Below are 19,269 nucleotides of genomic sequence, written 5' to 3' on the forward strand. Positions count from 1 at the left end.
TGAAGACGACGGGGTGGTGAGGTACCTGGAAAGGGTAAAAGCCGACACTGCAAAATTGAAATCTTTCCAAATACAGTGCATTCCCAGGTCTGAGAACAACCGAGCCGACGCTCTCTCAAAACTTGCCAGTTCAAGCATCAAGAATGTCAGTCGAACCGTGCTGGTGGATATCAGGATTGCTAAAAGCATCACTGAGACCGTCGGCATGGTGGGCGACATCGAAGCCGAGATGACGTGGATGACTCCGATAATGAAATACAAACTAACAAAAGAGTTACCGGAGGACCGCAGTCTCTCTCAAAAGATAAGAAGGATCGCCGCAAGGTACTTGGTGTTCGAAGGAGAACTATACAGAAGGTCCGTGATAAGACCACTTTTGAAATGTGTCGGCCCAACCGACGCGGAGCTCATACTGACAGAGATTCACGAAGGCATCTGTGGACATCACATGGGGGCAAGAACGCTAGCCCACAAAGCTCTCCGAGCCGGCTACTTCTGGCCTACCATGCTGGAGGATTCAGAGCTAAGACCAAGAAGTGCAAGAATTGTCGGATGCATGCTCCGGTGATACACGCACCTTCCCGAGACTTGCAACCAGTACTTAGCCCCCTACCATTTGCACCGTGGGGGATGGATTTATTAGGGCCATTTCCGACGGGCGGCCTCCGAGGAGGAAGGAAGTACCTAATCGTCGCCGTTGACTACTTCACCAAATGGGTCGAGGCTGTCGCGGTACCTGCCAAGACCACGACGGCCGTAAGAAAGGTGATTTGGGAGAACGTCATAACTCGATTTGGGTTGCCCCAAGTCATGGTATTTGACCACGACCGAGAGTTTTGGAGCGACACGGTAATGAACTGGTTAGAGGAGCTCGGTATCAAATTTGCATATTCCTCCGTCTGCCACCCTCAGAGCAACGGGCAGGCGGAAGCAGCTAATAAAACAATCCTAAACGGGCTGAAAAAGAAAGTTGAAGATCTACAGGGAAGGTGGGCCGATGAACTACCCGACATCCTGTGGTCCCTTAGAACCACGGAGAAAGAAGCAACGGGGTACAGTCCATTCCACCTTGTCTATGGGTCTGAGGCCGTCCTGCCAATTGAAGCGGCGGTGCGAGGCATTGAACGCAAACTTTTGACCCTGGGATCGAAAATGAGGAAGGCACGAGAGCCTCCCTAGACCTGGTCGAAGAAAGTCGAGACACGGCACGGCTCAACTTGGCAGTGTATCAAAACCGGATGAGAAGAGCATACAACCGTAGAGTCCACAAAAGGGACTTAAGAGTAGGAGATCTAGTCCTAAGAAAGTCGGCCGCCACAAACAAAGGAAACGTCCATGGAAAAATGACGGCCAACTGGGAAGGACCTTACAAAGTGGTTGAAGAAATGAGGCCGGGGACATACCGGCTGACGGACATGGAGGGTGTTCCTTTGATGAGCCACTGGAACACGGAAAACTTAAGGAAATATTTTGTATAACGGCGGAGGTGTCCGAGACCGTTGTGGACACCCCAACGCATGATTACACCTTATGAAGAATAATTCAAGTTTTCCATCAAAATACTTGTCCCCTTCATAGTCATGCCGGAATAGACGCCACGGCCAAAGCCGGGCAGTCACTCCAAATGCAGTTGATACTCGCGAAAGCGACCAACATACTTAGGAACGTATAAGTACAGTTGAGACGCAATTCTAGCCACCTCGGCCAACCGAAGGCCCGGCAGAGGAAGCGATCAATATGTCTACAGATACGAACGCTGTCGAAGCCGTAATCTCGATTGCCTCGGCCAAAACCGGGAGTGACGGGGACACAACGACCGATACGCTAATAGGAACGTATAAGTACATTTGAGACGCAAATCTAGCCGCCTCGGCCAACCGAAGGCCCGGCAGAGGAAGCGATCAATATGTCTACAGATACGAACGCTGTCGAGCCGTAACCTCGTTTTACCTCGGCCAAAGCCGGGGGCGACGGGGACACAACGACCGATACGCTAACATGTTCACAACGGTGATTGGGAAGCGCAAATCTGACCGCCTCGGCTAAGACCGGGGGTGGTGGAGGAAGCGACCGACATGCCAACATGTTTAAACGTTTAAGTACAATTGAGATGCGCCTTATAACTGCCTCGGCCAAGCCGGAAGTAAAAACGAAAAAGCACTTAATATGTTGAAACGTAAGAAGACAACTTAATGAAGGCAAAATAAACAAACTTTATTAAAAATGTTTACAGGATGAGGCAAAACAAAGTCGACGGCCGTCCCCATAGGGATATACTAAACACAACCTACCAAAAGTTTAACAAAAACAAAAAGTACAACAAAAGGTTACAGACATAAGACTTGAAGCGCCAAAAGGATGACAGCAAGGAAAGGCTCAATAGTTGGCCCCGACAGTGAAAGCCGTCGAAGGGTCGGGTGAATCGGTGACGACCGCCCGTCTCCCTATGCTTGTTTTTCGCTCGCCACCCAGCGAATAACAGCATCACCATCGATGGGCGACCCGAAGCCGACTTGGCGGCTTCACCGCCTTTGCCCTCTCGGCTTCCTCCCCTGGCCGCCTTCACCTTTTCGGCATGGGCCGCCTTGGCCTCGGCCTCCTCGGCCGGCCGCCGTCTTTGCCTTCTCCGCCGCCTTTGCCTCCGCAGCAGCCGCCTTCTCATCAAGAAGCCGGTCAAAATCTTTCCACGGGAAGGGGCCTTCAGGAAAGAGCTCTTTAATTACATCCCTGGTAGCATCTTCAGCCTGGTCCTGGTACTGGACACACATGTCAGGGATGATGACAGTTTGGAGCGTCTCAATGTCCTTCTCCCTATGAGCAATGATGGCCTTTGTGTTCCTGTGCTCCTTCGCCTCGGTCAGATGCAGGGACTTCCATTTTTCCCTCTGCTCAACCATAGCATCGTAACCGCCCGAAGCTTCTCTCTCTCCCCCGACTTAGCGGCGTCGCCCAACGCACCTCAACCTTGGCTCTCTCGGCTAGGACCCGCTTCTCAGCTTCCTCCTTAAGCTTTCGCTGAGTGAGGAGGTTCTCTATGGTGGCGACGAAGTCCTTCTTCGCCTTCTCGGCCTCTTGCTTAGAAGCAGCAAGCTCAAGCCTAAGCCGGGTTCGAGCGCAGGAGCTGCCTCAGCCATGAGTTTTTCTTGCTCCATAATGTGAGCGCCGGTTATGTCAGTCCACTTCGCCAGCCTCTTGGACAACCTTACACCCTCCGCCGCAATCTGAGCGGGGGAAACCTTCAGGGATGAGGAGTCGACGGTGACATTTTGATTGCCCGTCTGCACATGCCATTTCTCCAATTGCCGTTCAGTGGGACCGGCAGCCGGCGGCGGTTGATCTACAAAAAATTCAGACAAAGCATCCATGTCAAAATTCATTGACATATCAGAGAGCCTGTCATCAGGAATGCCTAAAGAGCCCGCTAAATCCGAGCCCTGGGTTAGATCCGTACCGGTCCTGGCCTTCTTAGACAGAGGGCCGATCGGCCCCTTTTCTTTCCGGGCCTCGAATTAGAATGACAGTAGGCATTGCCTCTTTTCTCTTATTTGAAGGAGGAGGACCCTCCACAACGGTGACCTCCTCTTCAACGTCAACGACCACCTGCTCCTTTTGGACAACGGGGATTGCAGATTGAGCTGGGGTTGACGTCGTTGCCGCCGTAGACGTTGTCTTTTGTTTCGGCGCGCATTTACGCAATCTGCGCTGAGCATTGTCACATCCAAAGTGCCTTCAAGCTTCTTTGCTCCATAAGTTCGTGGGGGCGGTCTGCGATCACGTGGCGCGGCCTTGGGATGCGGCTCAACAACTCTCCCGTTCTCGTCAAGTCCCAACCTCTTGAGGACGGAGACATGCGATTCGGGCCAAATCGGTGCAAAAGAAACGAAGCGAGAGTCAAGCAAAAGAAATAAAACAAGGTTCAAACACAGAAACATAAAAAGCAAGGGTGGGCCTCACACCGACCCCACTCACCCTGTTCGAGGGCCGGTATGAGGCCGACGTGGCAGAGCAGCTCATCCTGAAGAATGATCTGCGTCGGGGGCATCCATCCCTTCGGCGTGCCATCCTTCTCAGCCTCAAACATCCTCATTGCCCGCGTTTCGTCCTCATTAAGATAGACCTGTCAAGGCGTCCATCTTAAGCTTACTCAGGAGACATATTTGTCATGCTCCCCTTGGTTCTCACACCGCAAATTGACGCGGCTACGAAAGGACCGGGCGCGATTAGTCCTCGGAACCTCAACGTATACCCACCGCCCCTTCCAGTCCTTGCAAGATGTCAACTTGGAAGCGGTGACATAACCCGCCTCGATCGTATGCTATACCACCCCGCGCCACCTAGGACGATCTGTCGAAGGTGGTGAAGCCGGCGAAAAGAGGTTCACCGTTGGGGCCTCCCCTTTAAAAAGACACAACCATACAAAGCCAATAATCGTCCTGATGGCCAACGGATGCAGTTGGGCCACGGCGACATTCATGGCTTTATCTTTGCAAGACAACGTATTCATTCGGAGGAAACCGGAGCCCATACTCCGGTGTCGATGTATACGCCGATACAACCCTCGGGAGGGCAACAGACGGCTCCGACCCTCCTCGGGGATAACAATTTTATACCCCTCGCCGAAGGAGTAATGATCTTCAAAAAGTTCAGAACCGGAACAACTGGCGAACTTGTTCGTCCAGGCACGGTCAGGACTGATCGAGCAGGCATCGCCGTGCCACGAAATAAGCGGCCTCCTTACGACAGAAGGGGTCGCCTCATCATCGTCATCATCAATCCCCTCCAAAAATCTCTCATCAATTTCAGGAGAAGGAGACCTGGGGCCCCCGAACCTTATCGGGGTGACGGCAAGTGGCTCCTGCTCATCGAGATGCGACTTGTTCGCCCCGTGCAGAGGTACTTGGTTGAGCATCCGCAGAAGACATGGTAACAATAAATACTTAACAATTAAAAGTTGGAAAAATTTGTTTGTTTACCTTGGAAAAAGTGCTACGCCGAGTAACGCTTTGAAGACTAGAGAGAAATTCCTTCGAAAAACTAAGAGAGTGAAATTTTTTTGAGAAAATGAAGTTTGATGGCCAAAACACGGGGCACACTGCTCTATTTATAGAGCAAAGCCCATGAAGCGGACCAATTAGAGCAAAGCCCATGAAACGTCCACCAATCAATGCCAAGCCACGTGTCAGACATGCAGCCATGGAATGTCAATCGACATACAGTTACAAATCTTCTTCGACACGCTCCTTGGTATCTCTCGCTAACGCCGGTGATCAACAAAGCAAAGACAGCACCGGTCGGGGGCAATCAAAAGTACAAACGACACTCTCAACCTTGGTCTCGGCCAGCGCCATTTTCTTTTCCACATAGGATGTCCATTACACATCCATGTGGAGGGGGGATATGGTACGGGGCCTGAACAGAACCAAGCCGAGGAAGAAGAAGCCGGGGAAGAAATTCAACTTGCGCAGAATACGCTCAACACTCATCGAAGGTCCATACCACGACATAGACTACGCTGGGGGCAAATTGATGGGGCATATTCTGGACCCGCTGACCGAGTCAACATATTGAGCAAGGTCAAAGACATCCACAACAAGTCAACGTATTAGACAAGCCTTAACCGACTTTGTCGGCTGTCACTTGGGTCTCGGCTAGGCAACTAGCCGGTAGGGAGGCATATCCGCGTACTCACATCCAAGTCCCCTCGGCATGGAGTCAACCAGCCGGTAGGCTGCCATGGGTCCCTCGGTCGAGGGTAGAACAGTCTTTCCACCTGCTAGCCACTTGGCCACTACGTGACAAAAGGTGAAAGTCTATAAATACTCCTCAATCTTCATTGAGAAAACGATCCACAATTCATCCATAAACTCACTATTAATCTGGTATAAACTCCTTTATCTCTCTACAATACACTTTGCCAAGTAACACACAACTTAATCTCTTTAAGTTTACTGACTTGAGCGTCGGAGTGAGTACGCTCGGTACCAAGCCGAGCCCTCAGTTTGTTCATCTTTACAGGAGAGACCGAGAGGAAGAGACGAGCAAAGACATCATTCACCAAGCTTACGTGGTAACAAATCCTGCTCCGGAATTACACCCGGAACAGACAAAAAATAAAGAAACCAAAGGTAGTCGAAAACAAAAAAAATATTGTAAGGTAGTATTTTTACAAATATCCCTAAATATAAGGTAGTTTCTGACAAAAAACTCATAATTTTAATGAGAATGCTCCTTATAAACCAATTTTTAAAAAATACCTTGCTAGCATGAAATGTATACTAGTTGAATAATTAACAAAATCACGTTCGATTTCAAGCCAAATGACCGAACCTAAAACTAATTTTCCATAGGCGCGAGAATAAAAAGGAAAAGGAAAAGCAAAAGAGTGTAGTGTTACTGTTTAGCACTTCACTGGAAACTTGAGGAGCAAAGTCCAACAAAAGTCTTAGAAAAAACCACTCAGAAAGCGGTTTCCACCATTTTCGCCTTCGTCGTACTGTTTTCGCTCTAATCACCTCGCCGGACCTTCAATGGCGCCGCCGCAGTCTTCGTCGTCTCCGCCGTCATCTTCCTCTGGTTTGTCGCCGTTCACGGCGTTGAATTTCGCTTCTCTGCCGATAATGGCGATGAGAGAGAAAATCGTCGAGAAAATTATGGAGAATCGTGTTACTCTTATCGTCGGCGAAACCGGTTGCGGTATAATTCTCACTCAATTTTTTACTTTTTCTCTCTCTACTTTTGTCTTTTAGTGATTTTAAAGGTGGTTTATTCTTTGCGTTGTTCGCTTTTGTGTGTACTGTACGGTACTGTGTAGTGCTTACTTGAGTAATTTAAGCAACGATGTTTATGTTAAGTTCTTAATGTTGATTTTACGGCGATATAATTGTTAGTTTGTTGATGTTTTGAGTAATTGAAGTTTTACTCAAGTTTTTCGAACGATAAACCGATTATTGCTGGTTTTCAAGGCGTCGCGAATGTGATTTTGCTATTTTAATTTAAGAAGAAGTTAGTTTGTTGCTGTTTGACAATTTTTCGAGTGATAAACCGAATCATTCCTGGCTGTAAAGGTGTCGAGAAAGCGATTTGATTGAAAATGTTGATGTTATGGTGATATAATTGTTAATTGTTGCTGTTCTGATAATTGAGTTTCTTTTGCGTTATTTATATGATGAATCAAATCATTGCTGGTTTGAAGGCGCCGGGAATGTGAGATTGCTGTTTTAAGTTAAAGATGTTGATTGATGGCATTGTAATTGTTAGTTTGTTGCTGTTTGATAATTTCAGTTTCTTTAGTGTTTTTGAATGATAAACCGAATTATTGCTGGTTTTGAAAGCGTAGGGAATGTGATTTTGCTATTTTGAGTTATAACTCTTGCTGTTCTGTTTAATTCACATGTTCATGTGTTGCTTTTTTAGTTTTAGAAACCTGACAAATTTGGTGATGTTTATGTTTATAATCAACTACTGGATTTGGCGATAATGAAAGTACAAGTACTGAATTACTTATTGCGATTGGTATTTCTAGTAAATGTTGTGTTGCTTCAAGAATATTTTCTGCGTTTGCCTTTTATTATTGATGTGTAATTATGAATTTTATTGTTAAACATTAAAGGATGTATATATTTTCCTTTGGGAGTGTGTGGTGAGATTCCGTGAGAATGACATTGTGGTTGATCGAAAAGTTGCATTGTCTCTGCTCTCTGGCGACTTGAGGCAGGCGACGTAATTATGATATTTTTCTTTTTAATTTATAAGTGTTTTTTTCAATTTTTAATTTCTTGTCCTTCGATAGGAAATCTTTGTTCTAATTGTCATGCTATGAGACTGTAGTTTGTTTGGATGATGACTAAGGAACACATATTTCAAAAATTATTTTGAATGTGGCAATGTTTGAAACTTTGAAGGCTTCCTCTCTCCTATCGGTGTCATCACCTTATATATCCCAAATGTTTCTTGGTGATTTTTCCTTCAAATACGTAACTTCTTATTTTAAAGAGAAAATTACTTAAGAGTTGACACTTGAGGGAAAAAATGACAGAATTGGAGAGTATAATAGTATAGATTTGTCATCTTTGTTCATGGAAGGAATATGCATGGAATTAGAGTCTACGCAACATTTGGAGGCTTATACTATTGCGGCTGACTAATTTTTCCTATGCTTGCCAGAGTTACCACTCATTTTATTATATTAAAAGTAACATATTTGTATACCGGCTCTGATGTGTTATTTTCGGGAATTTGAAGGGAAAAGCTCACAAGTTCCGCTTTTCTTGCGCGAGGCGAATATGGTCCCTGTTGTCTGCACCCAACCTCGAAGATTTGCGGTTGTAGCAGTTGCTAGGATGGTTGCAAAAGCACTTCAGTGTGAAGTTGGGGAGGAGGTTGGATACCACATTGGCCACTCTAAGGTCCTATCACCCAGGTGTTATTTCTCACACATGATGTGTGACTTTTGCTTTTTGAATCCTTGAATATCTTGGAGCTGTATTTCTTAAGAATGAAGTGTCTCACCTACCAATTTAGTTTTGTATGTCAAAACTGCTTGTAATAATTTCCAATTATTACACTTCTGTAATCATCGGAATCCACCATTAATGGATATAGGAGAAAGATCTTCTAAAGATGGCCAAAGTTGACCTGATCTTTTTTTTTGATATAACATAATACTACGTATTAATTGAGGGACACCAAGGAGGTGACACCCACGTACAAAGTGGTGGTGCCCCTCTACAAAAAGACATGATGGGGGTGACAGCCATTTACAAAAAGACACCCTAAATGCGACACCCATATACATAATATGCTCTCAAACGATCATGCGTGATCTTTTATGCAACTTGTCTGGTTTGGGTTCTTTGGACATTGTATGTCGTGTAACTTGAGTCCACATCTGTAAGGAGGTTGTGCATGTTATGTCGGTTACAAGCTGAAATCATGTATCACTGGTATACTTAACAGGGTTGTTTTCTCTAGTTACACGGTTGATTCTGGAAGGACACCATTTCATGATATATCTCTATTTCATTGCAGCTCAAAGATTGCTTTTAAAACTGCCGGTGTTCTGCTTGAAGAAATGCGAGAGAAAGGGATGAATGCCCTCAAGTACAAGGCTATCATTTTGGATGAAGTTCACGAGAGATCTGTAGAATCTGATCTTGTTCTTGTCTGCATTAAACAGTTTCTGCTGAAAAACAAGGACATCAGGTTCTTTTTAAATTTTTGAAAACTTATATTGTTCCAGCTTTGCTATTCTCCTTTTAGCACACCTAGCTCTTAAATCTAACCGCGACTTCTGCTTGTCCCTGGATCACTGTGCTGTCTATTTTTGATCATTCTTACCCATTGCTATGTTTAGCATTGTTTGAGCTTTTGTAGGAGCTCGATGTTGCAAATTGCAATCAATGCTAACTAGCGTAGAGGAGTGCACTGTTTCTGCTCAGTGTGCTTGCTATTGATTCATATCAGCTTATATTCCTATTGACTACTATTAGCGTTATTTCAAAGTGAAACAGAGCTTTTGAAGGAACTAGAACTAAAAACTAAACGGCTGCACTGAATTTTATATTTTATGATTGCTTTGTGGCCTTCCCTAATGCTTTCCTGGGCCTTTTCACGCCTTACTCTGCTTATATAGGATTGGCTTTGTGATGGTTGTCTGATGGATTTGTGACTTGGCAGGCTGGTATTGATGTCTGCAACAGCAGATATTTCTAGATATCGGGATTACTTTAAGGATCTTGGCAGGGATGAAAGAGTGGAAGTCCTTGCAATCCCAAGTTCCAACCAGCTTACAAATTTTCAGCGGAGAGTCCTCTACCTTGACCAGGTTATGTGTTCTTGAATGTTTTATTGCTTGTCAGCGGAGCCAAATTTGTTTGTTTACGTTCTGCACGGTGTGGTTTCTATTATCATGGAATTGTCCTATTGTATTTGTGCGCATAGCCTTCTAAGTTGTTCAGGAACATATGCAGAAGTTTGTTAACTAACCTCCCTTTCTTTTGACAATTCTGCTGAGGGTGAACAAAAACGTGCTTGAAGGTGCTTGAAGTTAGTCGTTTAGCGAGCAGGCCAGCAGCAGTCCCTTAGTATAGATATCTCCCTCCTTTCCCCTATGATTTTTTTTTTAGTCTTTCCCCTCTAATTGAAGATGCTGCATATGCATTTTGTCATCCTTTGGTGTAGAAAAAGGGTTGCTCAAATTGCATTGTCACTACTCACTAGCCTCTATTCTTTAGTCGTTGATGTTCTTACATCATCAAAGCTGCTCTCTAGCCAGGCCCTTTCCCCCTGATGGTTAATTTGATTCATGGCTGGATGTATGACTTCGCGACTTAGCGAACTTATTTTAGAGCTTTTTATCTGTTTGTTGACTCAACTCACTCAAGACCTAAGAGCCTAGCTTGGGAAACCAAGTTTACATGAAGGTGAAGGGACATTCATGACGATTTTATTTCTTCAAAAATAATTTTCTTATTGATTTTCTAAACAAATAGCTAGTGGATTCACTTTAAGGTATCTAGTGTTATGTTACCTGACTCCTTGATGGAAGGAGCAAAGTGATAACTGATAAGTAGATGCAAGAAGTGAAAGAAAATTTGGACTACGATATAAATTAATGTGGAAACCAGCAATATAAATAGCACCACCTCCATTTAGAGGAGACTGAAGAGAAACTCAGGTGGGAGATTGACTGCACTATGCAATCAAATTAAATTGGTATGCCTAAGGTAGGCTAGACCTAATATCAGATATCAAGGAAACCTAGGCTGAAAACGAGTCTTTCCTGCATACAAATGTGTTGGTGTGCATGATCTTGTTTAGCCAATTCACTCGCTGCCTTTTTTATCTAAGAGGGCAGGGATGGAATTAAACGTGGCCTGGAAATGAGGTTCTCCCGCTCGCAGATTTGCCAGTGTCCTAGGGGAGGGGACAAATACTTTGTTTTAGTCTGGTTATTGGTTGGTAGGCATGGTAGTAATTGTCTTCTGAAGAGGTTTTGGAGATGTGTTTGTACATTGCATAATATATTTTTGTTGTAGTTCACTTACTCTCTCTGTTGAATCTATTTTTTTTTTGTAGCCAAAACAAAATATTTTTGTATTTGCTGATTGTCCTTGCCAGCTGCTAATACCTAGAAAAGATAGGTCCTAGCTATCATTTCCCTTCAGAAATTCGTTTTTTTGACTCTGTTTCTCCAGGTTGTTGAACTTCTCGGTGAGCATTCAGATACTTCAGATTCACTGTCCTTGAAATACTGTTGTGGCACAGTCCCAACCATGGCCAAGGCTGATATCAAGCTTGATGTGCACAAGCTTATACACGAACTTGTCTTGTACCTGCATAAGAATGAGGCGGATATTGAAAAAAGCATTTTGGTTTTCCTTCCAACATACTATTCACTAGAGCAACAATGGTTCTTACTAAAGCCGTTCAGCTCATGTTTCAAGGTCCATATTTTGCACAGCAGTGTGGACACAGAGCAAGCTCTGATGGCTATGAAGATATCAAAGTCACACCGTAAGGTGCATGCTAGTTTACTTTATCTATGTTTTTTTTCAAAATTTTCTGAAGTTTGCGGTAATGGTTGCTAACTCAAGATCAGCTAACACAAAGTGTACATTTAAGGCGTTTCAATGGCTGTGTGCTGCGATAACTGATAGGTACAGAGTAAAGTGTACAGAGCTTTTTAAGGTGCAACTGGATCTCATTTTTACTTGCAGTGCTAATAATAAATTGATAAATGTGTCAAACTCGTAAAATCGTCTTTAGTGTGCATCAACGTCGCCCTGAGTTATCTGTATCTGCAAGGACTGCAACTACCTTTGTTGCTCAACTAAATAAAAAAACAAGAGAGAAAGATTTAATGTTTAAAGAGAAGGGTGTAAGTTTGTTTTTTCCGATAAACATACACTCAACACCAGATTAAAGAAAAGGGCGTAAGTTTGTTTTTTCCGATAAACATACACTTAACACGAGTTAATTGTCCTCATGGCTCAAAAGAGTTTTTATTGTCCCAAAGCTTGATTATGGAGTTTTCAGCATTGTAGGATTTTGGTTAAGTAAAAACAAAGATATCGACTAGTGCAGCAACAATTCAATTTAGCAACAATTCAATGGTAATAGTTTCAATTGGTGAGTCATGGTGACACTTGTGGATGTTCTTGTCTTTATAACAAGGTAGATGTGCTCCAAGGCCTCCTACTTAGTGTTTTGATAGATGATTATCAAGTTCTGACTATGATTTTAATATTATTTTGGTCAACAATTGAAACTCTATTACCTTTCACTTGAGTAAGCAAGGCCATGTGGCACATTTTAATTTTCCCGGGTTAGGGCTGTAAAGACAATGAATCACATAGACCTGAATATTACTTTGAACTCCAACCATTCTAGGGAAAAGATATGTCTTACAACAATATCACCGCAATGCTTCAGAGGCATCCATTTACGGTGCTGTAGGGGGGATGCACTCAGCCTTTTGTAATACGAAGTGTTCCATACACGGTATATTTACATTTAATTCAAATTATCTGGAGAATGCTGAGGAGCAATGTTTTCTAAAAAGTTTGTCGTGCTATGTCCTCGTGCTCTTTTGGCTCACAACTAACTTCTTTGTGATATTGGTGTGAGTCTGACAAAATTGAAAAGTTCAGCTCTATGCCTCTGCATAGTTTTTAAAAGGGGATCACTTTTCTCTCTTCCATGAGAGCAGGATTGGCAAAGTCTTGATGTAAGTCTGACTCCTAGCAAGTAGAGAGGCTGTTTCCAACTTTCCGTTCATATAATGGGGATCACTTTTCTCTCTTCCATGAGAGCAGGATTAGCCAGAATGACTGTTCTGTGTATGTTAAGTATGCTTATTGTGAAAGTTAGCTGCTCTTGATCTTTGCTTGTTTGCTTACACTTCAAATAATTTCTGTAGGTTATATTAGCGACTAATATTGCAGAATCATCAGTAACAATCCCAGAAGTTGCCTATGTTATTGATACCTGTCGATCTTTACAAGTATATTGGGACGGGAATCGGAAAAGGGATACTGCTGACCTTGTCTGGGTTTCTAAATCACAGGTATTTGGCTGAAAATTATGGGATTTGCATAAGTGTTTTTTTTTGGCATTAAAATTCTAAGTTCTGGAGGAAATTGTGTTGTAGGCTGACCAGCGTAGAGGTAGAACTGGTCGAACGTGTGATGGCCAGGTTTATAGGTTGGTTACACGGTCGTTTTTCGATAAGCTGCCTCCTTTCGAGTCTCCTGCAATACTCAAGTTATCACTCAGACTACAGGTGCTTCTTATCTGCTGTGCTGAGTCAAAGTTGATTAATGATCCAAAAGGTATCGTACCGAAGTTCTACTTTTCTTCTATGGGTTCTCCCTTGCATATTGTAATTGATGCCTATCAGAGCTAGTTTTCTTTGTTGTACGTAGGATCGTTATTGGATGACACTGACATGTTGGGGTCTTTTAACTGCTGGTTGATTTATCAGATAATTGTGGATTATTTATGAAGGATTGCTTGCATCTCTATCTAGAGTAGCGTGCATGTCGTGGTCTTTCTGATATGGAGTAATTAATACTCCTCGTCCCAGTGAGAAGTTATCTACGTCTATTTTTGGTAGGTTTTTTGTGGGCCATCTTCTATGTGCAAGGGAAGTCATTGTGTTTTGTGTAGTCCAAAATTACCTGTTTGTCTTCCTATGGTCTTTGTGCCAAAAGCAATTGATAACTATTGATCGGGACGGGGAGACTATCATATATTTTGGTGATATCATGCTCATCTCTGTTTCTCTTGTTTCTATGTTTTTGAATTTTTGTTCCCTTGTGGCATATTGTAATTACGGTATTAACATGTGTTGATAAAGATGATTTTCGTGGAAGCTAGAACTTTTTTTTTTTAATATATTTTTTTGTGTTGGTTGACTCAAACTTTACCAACTCACACGACAAAATAGCAAATACTCAGTCACCTACAGCTTGACTGCTTGAGTAAGATTAACTCCATATGTTTTTGTTTTGTGTCAGTTTTGTTACAGAAGGCCTTGGACGCACCAGATGTCGAAACTGTAGAGGATGCATTAAACTTACTTGAGCACATAAAGGCTCTTGAGAAAACACTTCCTAGGGGTCGATATGAGCCTACCTTTTATGGACGACTACTTGCCAGTTTCTCCTTGTCCTTCGATGCATCCTTGCTGATACTCAAATTTGCCGACGCTGGAATGTTACGGGAGGGCATTTTACTTGGCATCTTGATGGATATGCAGCCGCAACCTATTATTCGTCCCTTTGGTGAGGAAAATCTGGTACGTCTTATGCAGCATGTCTAAGTCCCTGATTTTAAATTGATGTAATAGCTGCTTGTGTCTCTCTTGGTAAATGGTTGTTATGATCTGCAGTTCATGGAATATACAGACTCATACTACACTACAGAAGGGGAAAATTCTCCCCAGATGGGTAAAAAGGAACTGGTTTTCTTGGCAAATCTATGTGCTTATCAATTTTGGCAACGTGTGTTTAAGGTGTGGTGTTACGTTTCTCTTGCAAAGCTCTTTGCACGGAGCTATCTATTTGTATTTGTAGAAAGTTAATCATGCTCACTAACATTATTTCTGTGTGAACTGTGAAGGACAAGATTCGTCTTCAATGTTTGAAACAGCTTCTGAGTGTTGAGGATGTGAAGGTTCCACAAGGTTTGCTTCTTAAAATTGAAGAAGAATGGTGCACTATGCATAACGTACTGCAGTCTTCCATGCATCAAATCTCTGAAATCTGTAAGTTGCTATGATTATTCAGATTGTTGTACCTTTTCTGTTGGCAAGTGTTTGACATGTGATTTTCCTTTTTCAGATAATGACATTTTATGTTCGGTGCATCGCTATCGCCCTAAATTTCTTGGCGCATCTTCTGGATTACCATCCTATTATGATCCTTGTGAATTTAAACATATATGTGTGGTAGAATGTCGGCCAAATAATGAAACGGCTGCTCTCCTTGTAGAAGATGAGCAAAATGAATCAAAAAAATGCCTTGCTGTGCCATATGTGTCTTCTCATCACTTTAGGATTCAGAAGATGGCAGAGAAGTTTACTACTGTTATCAAAGAGGTATACAGTATAATCAATGCTTGATTCTTCTCTTGCTTGATTTATATACTATCTCACTTCGTTGGAGTTTCTGCATTCCAGATCCGAGTTCAGCATGAAGAAGGCTTGATTGAGGACACTAATCAGCATGCCTATGGGGAAGCCCCTACATGTGTGTACTATTTTCAAGGGTACTGTAGAAGGGGTGATGATTGCCTATATTCTCATTCACTGCAAACCAGCAGGCCTGTTTGCAAATTCTTTGCCACTTTTCAGGTATTCATCTGCGTATACTTTTGATTGTGTATTGCTCTTTTTCGGGTGATAATTATTGATTAAAGCAATGCTCATCAAAGTTATGTGTTTGCGGTATTGTTTTTGATATTGTATTTTGTGTATTATAAAACGGCTACAATAATTCTTCTTTCGCATTAAAATAAGCCTAATTTGCACTGTCTCTTATCATCCTCCATCACAAGTAACTGTCTGTTTTTTGAACTCTCATCAACTCATACATCTATGATTCAGTGAACTGTAAATAAATCAAACTAGTAGATCAGTAGATGAAACTATTGATTGATTCTCTCCCTTTTGGAAACTGCTGCAATGTACACTACCATGTCCAATGTTATCTTCCGAACTAAGAAAATGAATATTTGCACATGTGCTCAAGAGTCAAAGAGTAGACTTGTTGTCCTTCCTTTGTTCATGATTCTCACTCTAGAGACATTTGTATTGTGGTTTATTTCTCTTGTTGGTAGACTAATAGCTGATGATTTGATACGAAGGGTTGTCGGAATGGTGATTCGTGCGCTTTTGCTCATGATCTTACTTCACAAGTTGTGTCCTCTCAACCAAGTTTATGTGTTCCTGAAAATGAAGACGTTGATGGCAAAGAGCTCACTAAACTATTCCCCATATCTTCTAGGGGGTCTCTGCTGCTGTTGGATGATGTGGATTTACATTTTTCAATGGCTTTTTCTCAACATTATGATCCGTCAAAGATTATATGCACAACTTCTCTTTCTGAAAGCTGTATATATGACACATCTCTGTCTGGTGTTAAAGTTCTCTGGGAGATTTGTCATCCATTGGAGGTTGTCACTTATAAATCTGTTGAGAATCCTATTCCTTGGAGTGAAGTAAAGTGTGTCTTTTGGTTTCCAAGATTTGACGGAGACGAAACTTCAGAAAAGCAAAAGCGTTTGGTGCAAAACTTCTTTGAGCATTTCGCTGCACGTATATTGGCTGATCGATTGATTGGCGTGCATTTGATCCTTGTAATGAACAACATCAGGTTCTCACATCTTCAGGTATAATTGTTTCCCACTGAAATCTATCATTTGACGTTCTCTCATCCGTTTGACTTTTCCAATAATGTTTCATTCCAATTTCCAAGTTTCCATGATGCTTCTTAAGTGTTTTGTGACAGCTAGCCGATCTCTTATATATTGCATAGTGGTTTATTGTATATTATTGTTGATGCGGTTTCTCCACCATATCTATCATTCTTTCGTTCTGTAGTCTAACTTATATGGAGTAATCCTTAGTGATTGGAGATTTCAATGGCTGGTTATCTTTATTTTCAATGGAGCCAACGATTCAGGAGTAAAGCAAAATGACTTGCTGAATGGTTGCGGTTCTTTTACCGTGAAGTAGTAGTCATTCCATGCAATATTACACGCGTTATTCATTTGCGCCCTCTGGATTTTACTTTTACTTGTTAACTAAGGGGTAAGGTCCCTCACATCCGACTTGCTCTTGCTTCACTATTTGCCGGAATCTTTTAGGCTCTACTGCACTTGGGTAATGTGTCGTAGACCTTGTAGTCATTAATGGTTGGCAATTGATTGATGTACACTGTATTTAAAAGCTTCTTACTGTTAAATCGAGTACTCATTTTTACACAGAGGTCTTTGACATATTAATCATGGTTGGCCTCAGGTAGAGAAGTTGGCACAAGATTGCCTCTTTTTTCTTATGAAGTCATTCCCATTCGACGAGTCAACCTTCGGAGCAGTGCCAGATTTTGTCAATACAAAGAAGCCTGGAGTAGTATCCACTCCCATTTCATATGTTTTCAGTCTTCATATTCCTACTAATCAGTTCGTTGGGGAATTTGCTCCGGCACTTTCAGGATCATCTACACAGCAACTAGTAACCAGTAAGTAGACTAGCTTAATCCCTTTTGAGGTACATATGTTTCTGAAACTTCAACCTAGCTGTGTGATATATGCAAGCTTGCTATGTATCGGGCTCTTCATGTTTTTGGCCTTGGTGACACACAAACACCAGGCTGAAAATTTTAATGATCATTTTTGCGTCGCTTTTTTTTTTTTTGTAACAGAACAAGTACTGTGTAGAACGTCTCTGGGGAGTTGGAGAATTATGCTAGTTTGACATTGTTCTTTGGATTATGATTGTGATTTGTTTTCTGCATTATTGTATTTCGCTTCATCCTAACCCTACTAATTGATCACTAATGTCCATGCTTGTCGGATATTCTCTCTATGGGGTTGGACTTGGGTTCGATGGGTCTGGTAGTGAATCGGGTGATGGGAGATAACCCGGGTTCAGTAGGCTTTTCAAGTTGTAGGGCCCTACACATTTGGAGTTATTATCTTAATGCTGTTGATGTAGTGATTTTTGCCGACATTTCGGAGAAATGTGCTTTCTGTTCACTATTCATTCGTCCAACATAATATCATATGTAATTGAACTGTTCTAATTGATTCTTCTTTGATTAGCCAAGCAAGAAAAGATCCATTCAAATATGAAAAGAATACATTTTACAAATTCAGATAGCGACCCGTTTCTTTGCATAGGTCAAGTTACTAAGACATTGAAAAGGACTTTAAGCTGTGATGTTGAAGCAAGTTCGTATCAAGTATTTTCATTTGGTCCCCATTTTGTGACGATGATTGTTTCGTCGACTCCCATAAATTTCTTATGCTTGATCAGGAAGATTGTTGTTTCATTTCCCATAGAACAAAAGACAAACTATTCATCGTCGGTAATGTGTTGTCAACTCATGGGTGAATGCATAAAGCTATGTATATCAGACCCCTTCTACCCCGTCATCTGCGAAAACCCCAGCGCTATTGGGGTACTGTCGTAGATGTAGATTAGTAAGATTGATATCAAAGTTCTGCATTTTGTTTTGTTTTTGTTTGCTTTGTTTTCCCGAGAGGCTCCTAATATGGTTCAATGTGTGATCATGCTCTGGTTGCGAAATCATTCAGAATTTGCTATTAGTGAGAATACATTCTGCTCTTGTTTCTTATCGTGATCTGTTGGCGGAGACCCAAACACAGCCACATAGGGATAGTCAGAAAGAACCCGTTCTTAGAGCGGAAAACCCCATTGCAGGTCCCAAAATGAAGCAAGATTTGAGGATGCTAGATTCTATTTAGGTGACCAGATTTTCCTGCTGATTACATTAACCCTGCATCAATTTTACCAGAAAAGCAGCCTTCAGATTCCCCCCCCCCCCCCCTTCATCAGCTGGTATATTTTTTATTTTATTTTTTATTTAATGAAGAGAACACATTAATCAACGTAAGTTTCGAGTCTATAGCCCCCGGCAAGCAGTCCGGACCCACCCGACTCAAACCACTTGAAACCTAGAGGGCAGAGGCTGGCAAATTGGTAAACTATAGTGACTCGGCCCTAAAAAATGTCTCAACACGATCATATTATGATTCAACTTGGTTAAGGACCGACCAAAAACTTGACTTGATAATATGATGATCAAAATAAGATGAACTTTATATACTCGTATAATCTAATAAACTTTATACTTAAATTACAGATTACAAGGCGGTTGATTTATGTAGGCTTACTTTTGTGTTACAAACCTGAAAATACTGCTTTAATATTATCTCAAATTGAAAACACAAATTCTTATTGAAGACGGACATTATCCGTTATAAAGTGAAGACGGATAGTTTCTCTTTCACAATATGCAAGTGGCAAATCAAGTGAGAATTAAATGGAGTACCCCACTTACCCTCCCACTTATAGACACTATCCGTCTTCTTTTATCCAAATCATTTGTTTTTTCTTTATAAAGGGGGTTTTTCATTAAACAAATAATTAAAATACAAGGAGTAAATAATTAACCGTTATTTACCTATTTAAGTCCTAATATAGTATGTAAAAAACCGTCATTTTAGTCATTTTATCTTGAA

At 42.1% G+C, this 19,269-nt stretch overlaps 1 protein-coding gene across 1 annotated transcript; it reads left to right on the forward strand.

Annotated features, from left to right (window-relative positions):
• The first annotated feature begins 6,272 nt into the window (after positions 1-6,272).
• On the forward strand, positions 6,273-17,496 carry LOC141591803 (DExH-box ATP-dependent RNA helicase DExH8-like). Its single transcript, XM_074412281.1, has 14 exons — positions 6,273-6,693; positions 8,242-8,419; positions 9,028-9,201; positions 9,676-9,823; positions 11,196-11,519; positions 12,920-13,066; positions 13,151-13,331; positions 14,019-14,299; positions 14,393-14,515; positions 14,623-14,767; positions 14,844-15,100; positions 15,182-15,355; positions 15,868-16,392; positions 17,024-17,496. The coding sequence occupies exons 1-14, from the start codon at positions 6,528-6,530 to the stop codon at positions 17,249-17,251; spliced, it is 3,051 nt and encodes a 1,016-aa protein (XP_074268382.1). The 5' UTR covers positions 6,273-6,527; the 3' UTR covers positions 17,252-17,496.
• Positions 17,497-19,269: the final 1,773 nt, after the last annotated feature.

The sequence above is a fragment of the Silene latifolia genome, chromosome 7 (genome assembly GCF_048544455.1).
Source record: "Silene latifolia isolate original U9 population chromosome 7, ASM4854445v1, whole genome shotgun sequence".
In the NCBI taxonomy this organism is placed as follows: Eukaryota; Viridiplantae; Streptophyta; class Magnoliopsida; order Caryophyllales; family Caryophyllaceae; genus Silene; species Silene latifolia.